The 20,179-nt window shown below is 34.3% G+C and overlaps 1 protein-coding gene across 3 annotated transcripts in view; it reads left to right on the forward strand.

The window, feature by feature from the left end:
* The window catches only part of TECRL (trans-2,3-enoyl-CoA reductase like), a 192,607-nt gene that overhangs the window by 159,486 nt on the left and 12,942 nt on the right, over positions 1–20,179 (forward strand). For all 3 annotated transcript variants that reach the window (XM_020999841.2, XM_020999842.2, XM_078148279.1), the window contains 2 exons: positions 3,691–3,763; positions 6,570–6,613. In XM_020999841.2, the coding sequence (XP_020855500.1) occupies positions 3,691–3,763; positions 6,570–6,613 (117 nt within the window). The remainder of the gene's footprint in view (positions 1–3,690; positions 3,764–6,569; positions 6,614–20,179) is intronic.

Genomic DNA, 20,179 nt, shown 5'->3' on the forward strand with positions numbered 1-20,179 from the left:
AGGTGGCGCTGTGGTATCAGAGGTGTGGTCTTATTGGAAGCCTGGGAGCTGAGATCCTGATCACTGATAGTAATTAAGAAAATGTAGAGTACTTTTCAAAAGACTATAGCTGTGTCTTCATGATGCCCAAATACTCAATAGTGAAGTTGGATATTTATTTAATCTACTTTATACCTACTAGTTGGTTCCACTTGTTTTATTTTTAATGTATTTCACTGAATTACCTGCAGTGTTTTACAGATTAATATCTTTGGGCACCTAATTAAGATTTATAACAACAAAAACAACTGATATAAGATGTTTTCACAAAAAGTAATTTCTTATTATTGTCATTAACATCATCAATTTATATTTTGCCTCAGTCTTCTCAAAATTTTACATCCAGAATATAGTAAAATGAGGCTTGTATTTAGAATATTTCCTTTTGAGGCATTGCTAAGCTGTGAATTATCAAAGTCAGACTGAAATATTTTCACCATTCTAGTTTATTCATAGATCACATTCTAAAGAACTTAGGGATTTAGTTAGGATCTGGTTAAGATATATACTATGATAATGGGCCATTCTCTGAGACTCTAAGGAAGTATTGAACTGCATTGAGAAATTGAGGTTCCTCATCTGGGAGTTTCCTATAAAAATAAATAAATATATGTGTATGGATGTGCGTGTGTGTGTGTATTTTATATATATATTATATATATATATATACACACACATATATGTATGTATATATACATACATATATATGCGTATTTATATATATAGATAGTATGTGTGTGTATTACATATATTTATATATACATACATGTATATTTATATATATAGATTGTGTGTGTGTGTGTGTGTGTGTGTAAAATATTACATCTAACCACATTGATTTGAGTATAAAACTTTGTTATGGTTTCAGTGAACATTCATTGGTGAAATTTATTCAAAATACTCCACGTTGGATGAAAGGAATTAGTGTGCCACCCCAAAATAATCTGTGAATTTCATCTAATTCATAGTACAAGCATGGTATCATTTTTTTTCACTGAATAATTTCTCCCAATACTTATAGTTCTAAAATTCCCTCAATTGTTCAAGGAGTTAAAATACGGTTTTGAATGGGCTCCTTATTAAATTAAGAAGATATAATTTATTACTGAATGCATACAATTCCTTAAATTCACATCCTATAGTATGGATTTTGCTATTTCCTTTAGTTAATTAACTGTGTTAACATGACCTATTATCATTATTCCTTGACCTTAATTCTCCTTTTAAGAACTATGTTAGTAGTAATAATATTCTTTGAAAGTCTAGCATTTATATGGTGCTTACTGTGTGCCAGAGACTGTGCTAAGTGCTTTACAAATATTATCTCCTTTGAGCCTCACAACAACACTGAGAAGTAGGTCCTGTTATTATCCCCAATTTACAGGTGAGGAAACTAAGGTAGACAGTAGAAAAAGTCTTTTTTATTCCTTTCCTAAATTGTTGGCTAGAATAATCAGATCCTACTTACCTGGAGACATCATGGTTGGCAGCCTCAAGTATCTGGGACATAATTAAAGACCCCAAAGAAAATTTAAAACTTCTAATATCAAAACAAAAGGCCTTTAAGCAGCCAAAAGGTATGCCACAAAAAGATGCCACAACTGTCAAGCAAGAAGCTCTTTATTCTTATTTTAGATATCATTTGAACCAGCTTTCCTGTCTGGTTTTAGAGCCCAAAGGAGACTAGAAAAATGAAATTGGTAATAGAGGGGAATTGTGCTAGACCAACAGAAGCAAGAAACGATCATAGATTTGCACCTGGAAGGGACGTCAGAAGTCATCTGTCCAACTTTCTCATTCCAGGGTTGTACTAAAGTCAAGTGACTTGCCCAAAATCTTATAGCTAGTAAATGACAGTTGGGAATCAAACCTAGTCTGAAGTCTCCAAAGCCAACTCTCTTTCCACAAAGTGGGGTGTGTGTGTGTGTTTCTTAAATAAATACTCCCCCCACCCCATATTCACCAGTAACTAAACACTGAGAGCAAGAGAAGAGCCTGAAAAACAAGCACAAAACTAGAAGGCATATAAGCCTTGGATAATTTAGCAGCAGTCTCACATCTTTGTGTCCTGTACTTGATTTTCAAAGTCATCATTAGCACTGTGGCTGGCAGGTAGTAGGTACTTAATAAATGCTTGTTGTTTTCTGGTTAGGCAATGGGGTTAAGTGACTTGCCCAGGGTCACACATCTTGTGTTATGTGTCTGAGGCTGGATTTGAACTCAGGTCCTCCTGATTCCAGGGCTGGTGCTCTATCCACTGTGCCACCTAGCTGCCCCCAATAAATGCTTGTTGACTGACTAGTTTTTTATGTGGCATTCATTTCACTGATGCAGATTGAAACATCAGGTCTTATTAGGTCATAAGGTCATAGCTTTAGAATTATAAGGGATCTTAGAAGTCATCTAGTTCAAAATCACATTTTAGAGATTAGCAAACTGAAGCCAGAGGAGGAAAGCAACTTTCCCAAGGTCACATAGTTATTAAATGTCAGAGCTGAGATTTGAATCCAGGTTTTCTGATTCTAAGCTCACTACTCTTTTTATTACACCATGATGTCCCCATATAAGCCCATGAATTGATGACACTCCCCCCCAAAAAAGGAGTTGTTTGACAAACTTTCATTGATAAGCATCTCTAAGGATGATTCTTTTACAACAGTCCATATTCAAAATTTTTCCATCTAGGTAGGACCCTCCAGAGATAGTAGTCCACAAGCATAGTTGTTAATAGTTCAGACTGCCACCTAGTCATAATGAGAAATGAGAGTAGGATTTCAGTGGAAATAGAGAATTTTTAGATACACATGATATGCATACACAATATACATATATACACACACATGCATATACATGTATACACACATATCCTGAAACATGTATACGTATATATGTACATGCGTATGCATGTGTATATGTATATTATGTTTATGTATATATGTAATCTGTGTGTACAGTGCTATCTATATATATACTATTTAAGATGGCAAAGAAGTGTGAGGTGTGTTTGAGAGAGATTAATATTGAAAATCTAAAGATCTTACTAAAAATAAAATTTTCTAATTTAAATTGGTATCAGTTATTGAAGAAATTAACTCATTTGTCTCCAAATGCCAAACAATTTAAATATTAGATTTTTGCCTTCCTTGAGGGAAATTGTCTCATATGAACTCATTCACTTTAGGTTTAAGCTTTTGTATAGATTTGAGTATATCAAAATATCAATATTGAGAGAAGAGATTGAAGTGTTTTTAGAAGTCATTAGCCAAGACCAATAATATTTTCCTATTGGTAACCTTTTCTTTTAATGAGTTTAATGAGTTAAAATATTAATCTGCCATAAGGAGTTTTCTGCTTCTAGTCTTAAAATTATTGTTGATTTACCATGTAATTGATTATCTGCTAAGGTGTAGGTTTTCTTTATTCCTAAGAAAGTTACAACTCACTTCTAAATTTGAAATATTTTAATTTTTAAAATCATCCAAGGACTAAAAACAAATTCACTAACTACAAAAGTCCTCAGAAGGTTGCTATGAAATGCACGAAGTTAAGGATTGTCAGAGATTAATAATATGATAGTATAGTTTCACATGATGTGTTCATTTCATGTTTTAATTTAATTACGTTTCACATATATTTGTGTTTTCTTTATAGGGATGTGCCTTTTACTGGGGATTCACTTCTTGGATTGCATACTACATTAATCACCCTCAGTACACACCACCATGTATGTAGTATTGAATAAAAATCTGAGATTTCTTTTCCAGTTAATTTGAAGTTATGCTTAATAATGGTGAATAAAATTCACAGATAATCCAAAGCATCATTTCAGTCAATTGATCTCACATGGTCCACCAATGAAAGTTTTACCAGAGCTACTAATAATCAGGGCATTAAATAATAATGAAAAGGGAAATTTCTATTCTTTTGTCCTTCTTTTCCTCTTCTTCCTCTTCACATGACTACTAGAAAGGAGACAGAATTTAATAAAATATCCCACGGTACGAAAAGAAAAGATCCTGAATACCATAATGTCTTCTCTCTACCAATAGAATATCACATTAATTACCCTTGCTACACACCACCATGTACAACCCTCTTGTGCTATTGATAGGTATAGATATAGATAGATTATAGATATACATATGCTGACACAATGATATATGTATATACATATATATATGAGATATATCTAAATCTGCACATATATGTATATACACACATGGAAATGTATATAAACATATATATATGTGTATATATATATATATATATATATATATATATATAAATACATTAATTTGTAAAAAAAAATTAGAATTAATCAACACAAGAACTCCTGATGTGGGAATTCTTTTCACTAAGGCTGATTGTAGCCTGTTTATAACTGATACCTTAGAGAGTTGTCTAAAATCTAGTATCGTTGCTTTGGTCTTTCTGATTCCAATTCTAGCATTCTCTCAGCTATCCAGTACTACTTATTCCTTCTCTCTTTTTTCTTTCACTAAGTGTGTCTGCCTGGGTGCCTCTGTGTGTGTGCATATGTGTATATATGTATAGAGTGTCAGCCTTGGAGACAGGAAGACCTGGTTTCAAGACTACTCTCTTATGCATGGCTGTGTAAGCATGGGGCAAGTTGGGCCTCAGTGAAGTCTCTAGACCTGTACCTTGAAAGTTATAGGTGAGTTACCAATCTATATCAGTGAAGGGAATATTCATAATGAGAATAGTTCCCCATAATAATGACGGTAAGTATCATATAAGCATACCCTGAGTCAAATATTCAGTATTGCAAATGACATTTTTCACTTTTTAAATAAGTACCAGGTACATAAAATAATTTAGGAAAGGTGAATTTATTAATACATTACTATGAATTGCACAATATTTCATGTAACCATGTGGGTTTAAAGTGGGACCTCTAAAAAAAGCTTGTTTTGCTGTTGCTGCTGCTGCTGTGGCTGCCATTGTTGCTGCTGTGGCTGAGGCTACTGCTATTGCAGAGTTGAACTTTATAACCAAGGTGTTGGGATTTAGCTACAAGGGAAATCTTCAAATTCCCATTCCTTATGACGGTGCCTGTGTGAATTATTCAGTGCATTAAGTCTGTCTGTATCTAAAGCAATAATAATATATTTTTCCTATACATTGAAAAACTTGGCACTTATTTTAAAACTTTTGTTTTAAAATAAACTAAAAACAGGAAAAAAATTTACCTTTCTAATTTGAGCAGTATCTACAGAGGCATTATGATATTGGAGGTAAATGGAATACATTTAATTGGAACTTTCAATTTACCTAAGTTTGGAACTTTCTCTTTGGAATGTCATCTGCCCTTGATTTTATGGCTCTTCCAAGAGTTTATCAGGTTGCCCAGGTTATTTGCAATTGTTCCCACAACCTCATATTCTTGGAGAAAGGCATATGACATGGGGTTCTTTAGGCTTTTCATTTTCTTCTTTCTGTCATTTCCTCCAATATTGATACAAATATTTTGTCTTGGTGGCGAAGGTGGGATAGAATAATGAGGGGGAAGATGCTGAGGAAAGCCAGAGATTTCCTTCTTTTTTCCTTTCTCAATATTATTTGATATGGAAGAAAAGTAATAACGTTTATGTTCGGTCAACTCAAAATAAAATAGAAACTTTAAAACTCCAAAGGGTCAGTTCACATGCTGGGGAAGGAGAATTGTATCCCAAGTACCTACCATCTATGGTCAATTTCAAGGCAAATAAATTTAAGAAAATGTGTATTAATAGATAAACTCTTACATACAGGAAAGTCTGTTGTAAAGCAGATACATTTTCAGAGGCAATTAAATCTGAGCAGATAAAATAGACTTCATTGGTCTTTAACATAGTATTATTCAAAATTAGACTTTAGGAAGTAGTCATGAAGCAAAATAAAAGCCTAGTCTTGCACAACAAAGACACTGGTGCCGTAATGCGATCCTTTGAGTCAGTAAAACATGGGTTCATGCCTCATTTCTGACACATACTAACTTTTTGACCTTGAGCAGTTAACCTTTCTGAGTGCCAGGCAAACCTGTAAGTCTGTAAGTTACAAACAAGTTATCATGAGGAGAAGCTTCTATACTGGAAGATCCCTGCAATGATGAAATCATAGGGTCCTCTTGTTGGTAATAATGATCATACAACTAAATACATTGTGCATTTTTGAATATCTGTACTCTGCATGTAATGGAGTTTCTAACTACCGCTGATTCACTTTTTTGGGTGATGATGATGAAGAGGTGGCAATTCCGAATCTATGTTGTCATTGCTATCAAGAAATATTGGTGGTGAAATTCCTCCAATCAAAAAACAGCATTAATTAACCTGCAATTTATAGTCTTAGAAAGGGACACTGAGAGGTTAAGGAACTTGTCCAAGGTAACATAGCCAGTACATGTCAGAGATGAAATTTGAACTCGAGTCTTCCTGACTCTTAGGTTGATTCTCTATCCACTGTGCTCTTCTGCCTCTCTGATTAATGTTCACATTAATATACAAATTCCTATTTTTCCTATTTTCTAGCATTTGGAAACAGGCAAGTCACAGTTTCTGTCCTCAATTTTCTGGTATGTATCAAAATGTCTTTTGAATATTACTTGTTTAAGTTCTGAATAATTTATTTTATTTGAAGAATATTAGACTATATTGCATCTGAATAATTAACAGGGACTTGCTATAATCGAATTTATGGGGAATGAAAAATAGTATAAAGCCATAGTTCCTAAATTGCCTTCTAATCAATACTGTTTTCTCTCTAATCATACATTGGAAAACTACAATACCTGTATGAAAACAATTTGTGGTATTCTAAAATAGGCTAAATTGCATTCAATTTCACAAGCATTTACTAAGTATCTACTGTGTACAGAGTACTCAACCTGGTAATCAGGAGGAGGCTCCTGATGATTCAGATAATTTATGTATTATAGTAGGGGGTATGATACCCAAATGGCTATATTCAAAAGAAATACGTGATCATTGCTTGAGAAATAAAATTATAGTTGTTTGAAATAAAGCTGCTCATTCTTTTCAACACCAGTACTAACCAGTGACTATCTTTTCACCAATTTACAAACCACAGTATTTTTAAAGGGTCCATCAATATAGGTGGGAACAATTGTAAATTACTTAAAAACTTTCTTAATTCAAGAGGACTTCCTGATTCATCTTATCTGAAGTAGAATTTGCCTCTCTCCTGAATCCACAATCCACTTACCGTTAAAATATATTCTGTTACCTCACAGGTATAAGTTGTTGCTTGTTCTCTCCTTAGGTCATTGATCATACTATTATGTATATTTTCCCCGACTATAGGCATTTGCACCAGGGCCAAGGAAATCTGTTTTTTTTTTATTAGATTTGACCTTGTGTCTCTTTATTTCTTTTCTCAGCAGTGCCCAGGTTAGTTTACAAGGATGTATGTACTTTAGCCGCTCTAGAAAGCTTGTAGAACTCTTGAATGAATCAACAGTTAGAAAAGTGTAGAGCTGTGTTCTGTTATATGGTATATATTTCCCTTGGCCAGATGTATTAGATATTTAAAAATGTATCAGATGTATTTGTATAAGCCATCCGTCTTTAATCATTAAGTCATTTAAGTGAAAAAATTAAAGAATCTAATATTTATCCTAAAAAAGTGAACCATAAGGCCAGGGGTCTGTTTTTACTTTTTTTGTTTCTCTAGGACTTAGCAAAACATTGGGCACAAAAGAACCACTTATTAACTAGTGTTGACTCATTGATCAAATTATATTGTCTCTCACTACATGCTAGAAGGGAGAAGTAGTTTTTTTTTTCTTCTTTTTTTCTTGCCAGTGGTGGAATGTCTATGATAAGTTGTAGTCATCACAAGGATTGTTATTCAGACATCACTAGTCTTACCTGATGCTGAAGACATGGCCCCACCTCTAATTGTTTCAGTCAATGATTAGAATTACACCTGCAATAGCCCAGATCCGTTTAATAGAGAAATAAAGCAGCTAAAATCTCTAAAAAGCAGTTGAAAATCCATAACTACTTTACATATTCTTTTCCTTTTTTTCACTTTATGTTCTTCATGAATGTTGCCAACTTTTTAACATTGCCATTGTTTTCATTAAAGAAAGACACCGTTTCTCAAGTATAATGACTTCTCCCATTTTTTCTCAGTGCTTTCACTGAACATGCATGCTTCTCTAGTTGGAAGAGATGCATTTCAATAAAAGTTTGCCCCAATTAAAATCTGAAAATAAAAAATTGTATTATACTGTAACTTATAAAATGTAGCTAAATTATTATAAAACTAAAATTTTAAAGTCTATCTACATGGATATAATGTGATGGAAATTTATATGTATATATCTATGCATGTTTGTATGTTTCTGTGTAATTTAGCATAACTAGAATAGTCACAAAAGTGTATTTTGGAAAACATATGTAATATTTTCCAAATCAGATGTTTTAAACATACTTAATATGACAATTAAAGGAACAGATGGGGCCTATTTTCCATGTAATAGGAATGGAGAAAATATATAATAATTAGTTTCAATTTATTAAAGCTTAATATAAAAAAAACCTCCTACTATAATCTTAAATGTTGATCACTGATGCTATGTGTTTGGTAACAAAAGAATGTTATTAGTCATTATTGTGGCATAAAAGGTGGCCAAGATTTTTTTTTAACTTAAGGTTGGCTTGCATTAGGTTAAAAGCACCAAAAACCATCTTTTCTGGGGAGTCTTTTTTTTTTTTTTTACTGGATGAGATCAGCTTCCATCACAGCATAGTCAACTCTTGATTATCTAAACTGAACATGTTTCAAAACAAGTGAGCCCTGAGACCTCAGAAAACAATTCCTTGCCAGATGTTTCAAGCTCTGCTCCAACTCAGCCCTAATCTTTCCTTGTCTCCTTTTGTTTATCTGTCTTGATTACAGATTTAATGATTTTGAATTGACTACCAACAACTTCCTTGTTTAGATCCATCGGCTGTTGAGCTAAGCCTCCAGATTACCCCTGTGTGATATCTGTGCCACTCAAACACTCAGGCATTCTGCATGGTTTTGTTTGCTTTTCCTTACTCCTGGTGTGTGTGTGTGTGTGTGTGTGTGTGTGTGTGTGTGTGTGTGTGTAAATGGGATGTTAAACAATTTAGCCTAAACAAAACATAATTGGAAAATTTTTTGACTATGCATATATACATGTCCATAGCCATACATACACACACACTCACACACACAGGCACATGAGCATGCAGGCACACGCATTTATATATATATATAAAACATAAACATCCTGAAACCAAGTACTGTAACAAGTCAATAATTTGGATTATCCCCAATATTGATTTATTTATCCTGCTTTCCTCCTCTTTTACTATGAATACTTGCATCTGTCTTCTCCAGTTTCCTATAGGACATAGCTTCAATAAGTATACACCTATCTGCAATGTCTTCAACCTGTTCTTGCCCATTAAATACTTCCTCTTCTGCCAGTAATTATATTCAGGTCATGTTTAGCCTAAAGAAACCTCACAGCTTTCCTACCCCCTTGATTTATTATTTTCTCTTTTTCTTTCATTTTATCAAAGTCTCTTTTTACACTTGTGACTTACTTCTATTTCCTTAGAAATCATTCACTCCTTAACCCGTTTTGATCTGGCTTCTGCTAGCACCATTGGACTGAACATACATTCTCAATTTTAAATGCCAAATATCTCTGCATTGTGAACCACTGTTTATCAATCCTCTCCTTAAAACACTACCTTCCTTTCTTGTCATTGACTCTTTGGGTTCTATCCTTCTCTTCCTCTTTTTCTACCTCCTCTGTATCCTCTTACTTCATGTATTTATTCACTCTCTAATGTTGGAGTCAACACTCTTCTCTCTCTCTCTCTCTCTCTCTGTGTCTCTCTCTTTTTCTCTCATCTAATTTCATCATCTCTTGTAGTTTGTTGCTGCTGACAACTCCAAAATTTTTATTTCCAGTCCTTATCTCTCTTTCAAGTTCTAGTCCCATAATTCCAAAGGCTAATAAACATCTTTAGCTAGATATCTTTGCAAAATTTTAGCCTAATATCACTACCCTAAATGGAACTTATAATCTCTTCTCCAAAAAAATTAAAAACCAGTTCCTCCTATTGATTTCTGTATTATTGCCAAAGACCATCAAACATCCATCCAGGTGCAAAACTTTAAAATTGTCATTGTATAAAAAGAATATCTAACATTTGTGTACACTTGCAGTGTTATGAAATTATTTACATATATTATTTCATGATCTTTCCAACAACCTTGGAGGTTAGATGCTATTATTATGCCCATTTCACAGAGAAGTTGAGTGATTTGCTGAAGATCAGACAGTCACTAGTTATCTGAGGTCATATTTGAAACTCAAGTATTTCTCACTCCAGGTCCACTGCTCTTTTCACTGGTCTGCCTGGCTGCCTGTAATGTCAGTGCAAGTACATGCCAATGAATAGAAAAGAATACATTCTCTAACCCTTCTGCCTCCATACAGTCACTCAGACCTGACACTTATGTTCTCACATGCTATCTTGAATATACCTCTTTCTAACTATTGCAACAGTCACTTCCCTAGTTCAGGACCTTAGCACCTCTTAACTGACCTAAAAATACCCATCTAACTGGCAGACTTCCTCCTCCATATACTCTTACCAGATTAGCACTGTGCTACTCTAATCATGTCACTTTCCATGTGACAAAAGCCACAATAACTTAGCTTTGCCTTTTGAATAAAATCCAAGCCCTTTGCCTGACATTTAAGCCTCTCCAAAGTCTGGTTCAATCTGTTTTTTCCAATTTCATTTCCTACTACTTCCTCACAGATACCATTTGCTCCTGACAAATCAGATTACTGTTCTCACTATTCCACAAATATGTCTTCCTTACCATCATGAATATTTGCTTATGCTATTCCCTCCTCCTCTCATCTTGTCAAAATTCTAAATCACCTCCACTATGTAACATTAGATGTTTGTAATACATACACATAGCAAAAAAATGTAGGTTATTCTCTTATGGTAAAACATGTATGTGCTCTCAAGAGTGTTAAAAATCTAGTCAAGAGCTTTGAATTGACTCTGAGTACAATATATGAATTACCAGGTGGTGTTCTGAACTCAAGCTACTGTACCAAAGTTTCTTTTAGTCCTTTGTTACATGTGCACAGGCAGATAATTGTCTAGATCCTTGTCCATGAGTCAAGGAACAAACATAGCCTTCCAGATAATGACATAGCTTTGATATTCAACTAAAAATTTCTTTTGCCCTTGTTTTTCTGACTCCCAACATATAGGATAAAATATGACATATTCTACTGTTATGTTTTGGCTCTGGCCTTCTCCCCTTTGTGGGTAATTTAGACATATGGTTGTAATCAGATACTTCTTAGCTGTGTGACCCTGGACAAGTCACTTAACCTCAGTTTCCTCAACTATAAAATGGGGATCATAACAATGCCTATCTCCAGGGTTGTTTAAAGATCAAGTGAAATACTTTTCATAAAGCACTCAGAATAGCGCCTACACCTGGGAGGTATGTAAATGTTTATTCCCTTCCTTTCTCCTAATCAGTGCAGTTTTTTACATACATAAAAGTTGACGAAAGAGAACACTCTAAGCTTTCATATTCCCATGCAGAGATAATCATTATTATATTCTCCTACATGCCCATTTTCTCCTCAGATTTTTCTGTGCAAGGATGGATATCTGCCTTCACCTTCCATTTCAGGAGGTAAAGGAAAGGAATTCTGGTACATGAGGCTTCCTCCTGGCTCACCAATATGGTGATAAATAGAAGTCGGAGAAGATGGTGTTCCTCCAAAAATCTGAGATTTCAAAGGATTGTCTCTTTTTCCCCAAAACTTGCCATGTTTTAACTATCTTTTGGATCTTAAGAAGTCAGAATGGGAAAAAGAGAACATTAAAACAAATAGGGTTCTTACTATCCTGTTACACTGAGCACAAGTTCGGCTCTACTTCTATTCTTTGCAGCAAAGAGATCAACATGACTCCCAAAGGGATGGGAGCAATAGCATTCCTCTTAATAGAATCTAATCATTTGCTTTGCCTAGAATCCTTTGTTAATTACCCTAGCCCCATGGGCAATTTACAGAGGAAACCAAACAAACAGGATCTCCCCAGGCTACAATGACAAAATCAGAATGCTAGCTACTCCAAAAGTGTTCTTTTCTCAATTTAAATTCCCTCAGTATAGCTGTTGATTTAAAGATATGAAATCTGTTGAGCATAGAGTGATTTTTTCATCTCCCCAAATCTCCCAGCTTTTTTGGTAACTCTTTTATGGTACTATTCACTGACCTAGATTGAGGAGATTAGGCCCCTCTTTACATCAATAAATAAGATCCCAATTAGTTAATGAAAGTCTACCTTGGCAAGAGCAAACATCATAAATGATTGCTTTAGCAGCAGAATATAATAAGACAAGAAATCAAACGATAGTCATGGATGTCTAAGTCAAGGATATGCCTAAGCAAGGAACATGGGGAACATATGACATTAACAAAATTAACAACAGCTACAATAATGCAAATGTCATCATACTCTGTTGCTGTTTCCCTTCCTTGATTTCAGTCTATAAACATGAACTCCCCCCCCAAAATTAAGTCATCCCTGTGCTGTCATAAGAATGCAAAGGAAAAATGAAACATTGCTTGCTCTCATAAATATACTATATTCAAAATATATAATTTCGGGGTGTAGGCATTAGCACCTGGGGACATCTGCAGGTAACTTATATAGACACTGAGGTTTAACTGAGATTTGGAGGAAACTAAGCATTCTAAGATGCAGAAATGAGGAAGGAATACCTTCCCAAACAGTGAAGAGACATTGAGAGTTGAAAGATGCAATGTATTATATGAGGGATAGCAAGTAGGTCAGTATGGTTGCATTTTTAGGATATATAGAATGTATAGCAGAATGAAAGAATGTTGGAAAGATAGAGGCCAAATTGTAAAGAGCTTTAAATGCCTAAGGATTTTATGTTTAATCTTAAAGATAAGCAGATATAGAACAAGGCAGCTTCTTCTCTTGGGGATTAGGAATCTGGGTCATATGAAGTCACCCCCTCATTCCTTTGGAAAACTAACCTGCTTTTACTTAGAAGATTTCTCTGTGTCCATAAAAATAAGGCACCTGAAATGTTCCAGGGAACCCTGTGATACATAGGGAATCCACTTGGAAGTCCAGACAATACATCTCTAGGCACCCCATCACACATGGGACAGATCAAAACCCTGTGGGTCCCTGAAACAACAAAAGTCATCTATAGTTTTTTTCCTGGGATCCACACAATACCTTTGGAATTCTAATAAGAGGTCCAAGTTCATCCCTCATTACACAAAACAGGTTCAGTTCAAAAAGAAAGAAAATGGATAGATAATGTTTGCATATGTGTGGGGCTTCTGAAAGGGATTAAGCACTCAGGATTAATTATTCAGTGTCTCTAAACCAATAGGCTAACTATCCTGTGGACCTTCATTGTATAATGATCTCACAATAAGGTAAATCATTTAGATATGCTTGAAAGCAAAATGAATAAAAAAATTGCAAATCTATGAGCTATTATAGTGTGTTTTGGTCAAACTAAGGCACTAGTACTTCAGGGATTCAAAACCACACTGCCAAAATCAGCCACAGTGTTCTTACAGGGTATAGAAATTCAACAACTAAAATTGCATTAGGATTCAAACAAAAATTATTTCAGAAAGATCTGATTTGATATTTAAAGGAAACACACTGGAAAATAGAAAGCCCATTTATAGTATACAACAAAAGAGATTCCCCCTCCCACATCCCTTCCAGGTAGATCACTTTAAAACTAGGGTATCTAAGAATTAGAGTTATGGGTATATTGAGAATCTCATTAATGTGATCTTGACAAGGTAAAATATCCCTAAATTTCCCTGAACTAAGTCCTGTAAGTGTTCATATGCTAAAATATGGCTGATTAAGCCAATAGACTTTAACACTTCAATAGATGCATGATATTGATGTGGGCAATCCCTCTGCTGGCAGTGATCACAAGCCTTCCTTGTCTTCTACTCTCGTCTGATCCTTCTTCTTGTCGTGCCATAAATATTTGATAGATGATTTATACAATGCTCTGGAGGATTTCCCCAAGGTCTTTTCAATATTTTATGAATAGCTGTGTGACATTCAGGCCATTAATTTGCTATTCTTTCATCTTACAACATGACTGATCCACCTTCTTTTGTGCTCTTATGTATCCTAGATGATGGCTTTTATGCCAGTTTTCCCGTGAAAGTCATCCCTGACAATATGTTACAGCCTGCTAACAGCTGCCATAAGCGTTCCTATACAGCACTGGATCATCTGCAATTTTGATTCTTTTGAGATCATTGAGTGCCATAAGCACAGCCATGTGACCAACACCAAGAAAAGATTATTCCCCATTAGCTAGCATTTATATAGTGATTTTAGATCTGAAATCCATGTTAACTCAATGAATCCTCACAATCTTGCAAATTAAGTGCTATTATTATTCCCATTTTTTCAGGTGAGGACAGTGTTGAAGGGTCACACAGCTAGTCATTGTCTAAGGTAGGATTTGAACCTGTCTTCCTAATGCAAAGATCTATGCTTTTTATGCAAACTTTCATGTCACAAAGAAGCCTTAGATCATTGAAAGTGCAGGATAATTTATCAAATGCAAACTAACCAGACTCTTCTAACTCATTTATGAGTACATCTCACTGTTCATATACTATGCTTGTTGCATAGATTGAAAGATATACATATACACACACACACACATATATATATATAATGTATGTATACATATAGGTGTATTAATGTGCATACATGTATGTGTATGCTTATATGTGTAAACAGGCAATTAAGTGTCTGTGTATAGTCTATAGTATGCATATATACACATGTATATTGCATCATACATGCATATGCATATACATGTACATATGCATGTATGCATATTATATATAGGCTATATACATATGTGTGTAAATGTTTACAAAGAGAGAGAAAGGCTCTGGTAAGAAAGAATTCTCTTCAATTAGCACAGTGCTAGCATGTGGCAAGCACTTAATAAATGCCTGTTGATTAATTAACTCATGCATACCTATATCTATGTCTAAATATTTATCCATATTGAGGGAACTATATTGATGCATTCATCTAAGTGTGTATATACTACCTCTCCCCTACACACAAACACAAACACTGATAGATAAGTTTATGGTTTATATATTTAATTGTATGTCATAATCTGGGTGCCTCGAATTATTCATATGCTCAAACTTTCTTACTCAGATTTCTATGCTATACTTTTTTTTAGTATAAATTGACCTAGTAGATAGAGACTAGGGCCTAGAGTCAGAAAGATCTGAGTTCAAATCCAGCTGCAGATACTTAGTATCTATCTGTGTGACCTTGAGCAAATAAGTCATTTAACCTCTATTTGCCTCAGTATCCTCATCTATAATATGGGAATAATAATAGTATCTACTTCCAAGTGTTATTGTGAGGATCAAATGAGATAATACTTGTAAAGCACTTGGCATTTTAATTGGCACATAATAGAAGCGACATAAATACTAGTTATTATATTTTACTGATAAGAGTTAAATTGTTCTGGATCTTGATACAGATAGTAAAATGCCATTTAGAGAACTTTCACCATGTACAGGGTCATCTCAACAGATTCCCTAGTCTAAAGCCTCATCATGCTACAGAGGTGGCCCTGCAGTTTAGTGGCTAGAACAGCAAAGTACAAGCTCTCCCATTGAGCATCAAGGCCTCAGGCCCCTTCCAGGGACCTATTGCAACTGCTGTCTGAGAACATGCTGTAAACTACAAAGAGACTCAGTAGCATCAGGGGGGCAATTAAATGATTAATTATTTGGTGTAAAGGTAGAAAAGAGGCTAGGGGGTACAAAGATAGCTTTTCAGCCATCTTTAAGCATTAATTTAAACATCTATACTCCAAATCTAAATATGTGGCATATGACAAGTGAGAAATGAATTAATACACTTGTAGAAGGCCTAAATTACATTAGTATTTATATTGTCACTAAATATAAAAAACATGAGACATTAAAAAAAAACCTTAAAAGGAAATAAAGTACAAAAATTCTCCTAGGAGAGGTCAATTTAGGGATTGATTTCATCATGTGCCCAAAGGTAATAAGCAAATTTAGTCCACGGGATACTTGGTTATCCTACTTGGAAGTGTTCATTATAAGTACAGGCAAAAATATTCCCTAAAGATAATTGTGTTTTATGTGTTAACATCTGTTACAAAGACTGAAACAAGAGAAGGCATTCTATGAAAAATTTAACATCTCCAAACCAAGCCAACATATACTAAATTACTTCAGTTTGCAAAGTAGGCATATGGAAACTGTATATTCGCTTCAGAATCAAATGAGTCACACTACTTTATATATTCACATTTCCCATTCTTATTTTTTTTAACTTGCAATATAATTACCCACTTTTATCTGCCATTTTATTTTACTAAATAGTTAAAATGACTTCCAACTCTTTCCAAAAGTCAAATCACTTCTCAGAGGATGGGTATTTGAAGCTATTCAAAATGTGTCGGGTTCTGAAGGTGATTAAAGAAAAAAAAATTTTAAATGTGTAAGCTATGGACTCCTTACTGGAATAAGGGCATGGCCTCCCCGTGAATCCTTAAAAGAATGCTAGTTTGGATGTATTAGTACTGGTGTGTTCTAACATATAATGTCATAAAGATTTTCAGAGACAATATTTATAGTAGAGAAAATATTTGATTTAGTGAGGAGAGGACTGGTCTCAAACAGCTCCTCTGACACATCTGACACTTGAATAAGTCATTTAACCCTTATTTGCTTCAGTTTCTTCATCCATAAAATAGGCTGTTTATACTTTTACAACTTAGTCCCATGGTATTCTCGTGAGGAGCACATGAGAAAATTAATTTAAAATGATGTGCAAATTGTAACAGGGTATATAAATATCAGTTATTATTACTTATGAAAGGCCGCAGAACCTAGTATACAGAAATTTGGCTTTGCAGTCAAAAAAAGCTCAGTTCAAGTCCCACTGATATATTGTTGCTGTAGAATTCTAGACAAATCACATAAGCCATTAGCGTTCTGAGTAAATCTAAGACTATAGCTTGCAGAGAAGTTTAGCAGCCTTCATTGATACAGAAACTTCCTCTGTGGGAACTCCATGTACCAAAGAAATCTCAGGTCCAGTTCTCAGTTCTAAGTGGTCAGTCACACTACATATGTTGTTGTACATTATCTATAACATATGGTAAGTTTTCTCTAAAGTGTCATACAGGAAATATTTTTTTAAATGATAAAATAATCTCTGGCCAGTGATTTCAAAATTCAAAGTAACCATAAATAGGTGAATCTATTGTTCCTGGGAAGAAGTTTATTGCAAGTGATACTGAAAGAAAGTATTATTAAATTTATTCTAATCTGATTTGTACATATTTGTTGCACATTATCTCCTCTAATTAGACTCTGTCCCTCTTGAGACCTATGTGAATGTGTTTTAAGGAGATGTCTTTTCATTAAATAATGAATGTCTTTTCTAAAGGTATTTATGTATTTATGCCCATGTAAAGGAATCTGCTCTTAACAAAGAGATGAATTTAGAGGAACAAGTTATCACACATTCAGAAATCAAATTAAATGTCAACACACTTTGAAATAGGTCTATTAGTGATGTAAATGTGAATTTATCTGAACCTTTGATAATCACAATAAAGAGAGGGAAAAATGAAACTGATTAGAAAATACTTTAGCTTATAAGTACTTTGTCTCTTAATATGTTACAAAAGCAGAAAGAACCAGAATTAATCCCCAATTTGACTGTATTAGTTTGATAATCTAAATCCAGAAACAAGAATCCTAATGTTTATTAAAGAAGGAAGGGGCAACTGAACAATTGTATTTAGATATCCCTGTTTTTGAATCATGGGTAAAGTCAAAGGATTTCCCTTCTGCGGAATCTGGGTAAGGAAAAAACAAACAAACAAAACAACAACAAACCAACCAACCAAAACTCAGAAACTTTGGAGAACATTTAGCCAAACACATATGTTTTACAGATGATAAGACTGATGGGCAGAAAATTGAAATGATATGCCTAAAATAAACAGTGGCAGAGCAAAGATTGAACCAGGGGAACTAGTCTCCATTTACATAGCCTCATAAGTGGGCCGGTTTCTAGTATGGATTGCAATGTGCATAAATACAGACATTGAATATGTTATAGGCCTGCTTAAATTTGCTGATTTTCTACACTGCTTAGCTAGTGTTCTACCTATAAGGCATAGTCAAACTGTTTAATATTATTTAATATGTATTTCAGAAGGAAACAATACTACTGCTATAATACAGTTATGACCATTTTAATAAATGTTTGTTTAATAGAACTGAATGGTGGAGGATGCCTGATGTGACCATTATTCAATCAACAAGAATTTACTAAGTATGTACTATGTGACAGACACTACCCTAGGTTCTGGGAATACAAGAATAAAGATTAAAAAAATCCCTGCTGTCAAGCATTTTGAGATTTGTGTGGATTTCCTGATGCATTTCAGGACACATCCTGAAATAAGGATGTGTCTAGATTTCTTCAGTCCACTGAACATTGATTGAGAAGGGGAAAAATGATGCAATGAGAAAACTCCTGTAAGTACAGATTTCTACTGACTTGAAAGTTCCCATGATGACTACGCACTGTTGCTAGGCACTGGAAATACAAAGACAAATCAAACAAACAAACCAAAAACGATTATAGCTTATTAATACCGAGGGAGAGTAGACAGGTGACCGACCACTAATGACCAATTTATGGCAAGATATGGGCAAGATTCGTCTACCCAAAACTTGTCTTCCTTTCAAAACAACTCTTTGGTAATGGCACTACAACTAATTCATTAGTCACCAATGTTCAAAACCTTTAAATCATTCTTTACTCTCCCTTTTCCCTTATTCCCTGCATCTAATCGTTTAAGTCCTGATGATTCTGTCTTCACTCTATTTCTTGAATGTGTAACTTCTCCTTGCTCACCTCCATACTCAACAGAACGTAGACTTCATGAACATTGGTCCTAGAAGTTTATGTTTCACCTTTTAATACCTGGAATCAAACACAGTGCCCTAGTAATAGCTGCTTTATTTATCATTGTTAGATGGATGAAATGGTGGCTAGATGGATGAATGAATTGGACAGTATGATTGCTAAAGTCTCTTTCATTTTCAAATGCTGTGGGAAGATATTGCTGACTAGATATTTAGAGACCCTTTAGAGATTAACTAGTCTAATTCTATATTTTATAGAAGAGGCAAGGGAGTTCTAAGATAGTGGGGTATTAAGTAATGTGCTTAAGAGCAGCCTTCTCCCCAGAGGTAGCAAAAGGGTGAGGACTCAGCAACCTTGAACATGAACATGGCAGGGGGCAAAATAAATATTGAAATAGATTTGGAGGAAGGAAAACTGGATTTCAGATTTTGCCTATCAGCCAAAAAACATTGTTCTTAGTAAGTCATTCAGTTTCTCAGTACTATGAGAAAAATCTCCCAAGACTAGAGTAATAAGTTGCAGATCTACATTACTGGAAGAGAGTTCCTACATTAAGAATTTTCTACAATGATGAAGTCACAAGTCTGGGTCAGGAAAAAAAAAAGCTGCCATTTATATGTGCTTTTTTTTAAAAAACTTTTTGAAAATTTTATTATATAAATTTTTCTTTCCAATTTGAATGACAAATTCTCTGCCACCAGCCCTTCCCCTAACCATCAAGAAGATAAGTAATATAATACCAATTTTATGTATATATATATATATAAAATACATATATATGATAAAATCATGTAAAACATTTCCATATTTGCTATGTCACAAAAAGAAAGAAAAATAAAGAAAAGAAAAAAATGCATGTAGAGTTTATCAGTTCTTTCTAGATGTGAATGACATTTTTTGTGAGACTTTCAGAATTGTCTTGAATCATTGTATTGATCAGAGTAGCTAAATCTTTCACAGTTAACTATTGTTACAACATTGTTAAAATATTGCTACTTACAATGATGCACAATGGTGTAGAATGTTCTCTAGTT

The sequence above is a fragment of the Phascolarctos cinereus genome, unplaced genomic scaffold (genome assembly GCF_003287225.1).
Source record: "Phascolarctos cinereus isolate Bilbo 61053 unplaced genomic scaffold, phaCin_HiC Scaffold_9;HRSCAF=440, whole genome shotgun sequence".
Taxonomy (NCBI): Eukaryota; Metazoa; Chordata; class Mammalia; order Diprotodontia; family Phascolarctidae; genus Phascolarctos; species Phascolarctos cinereus.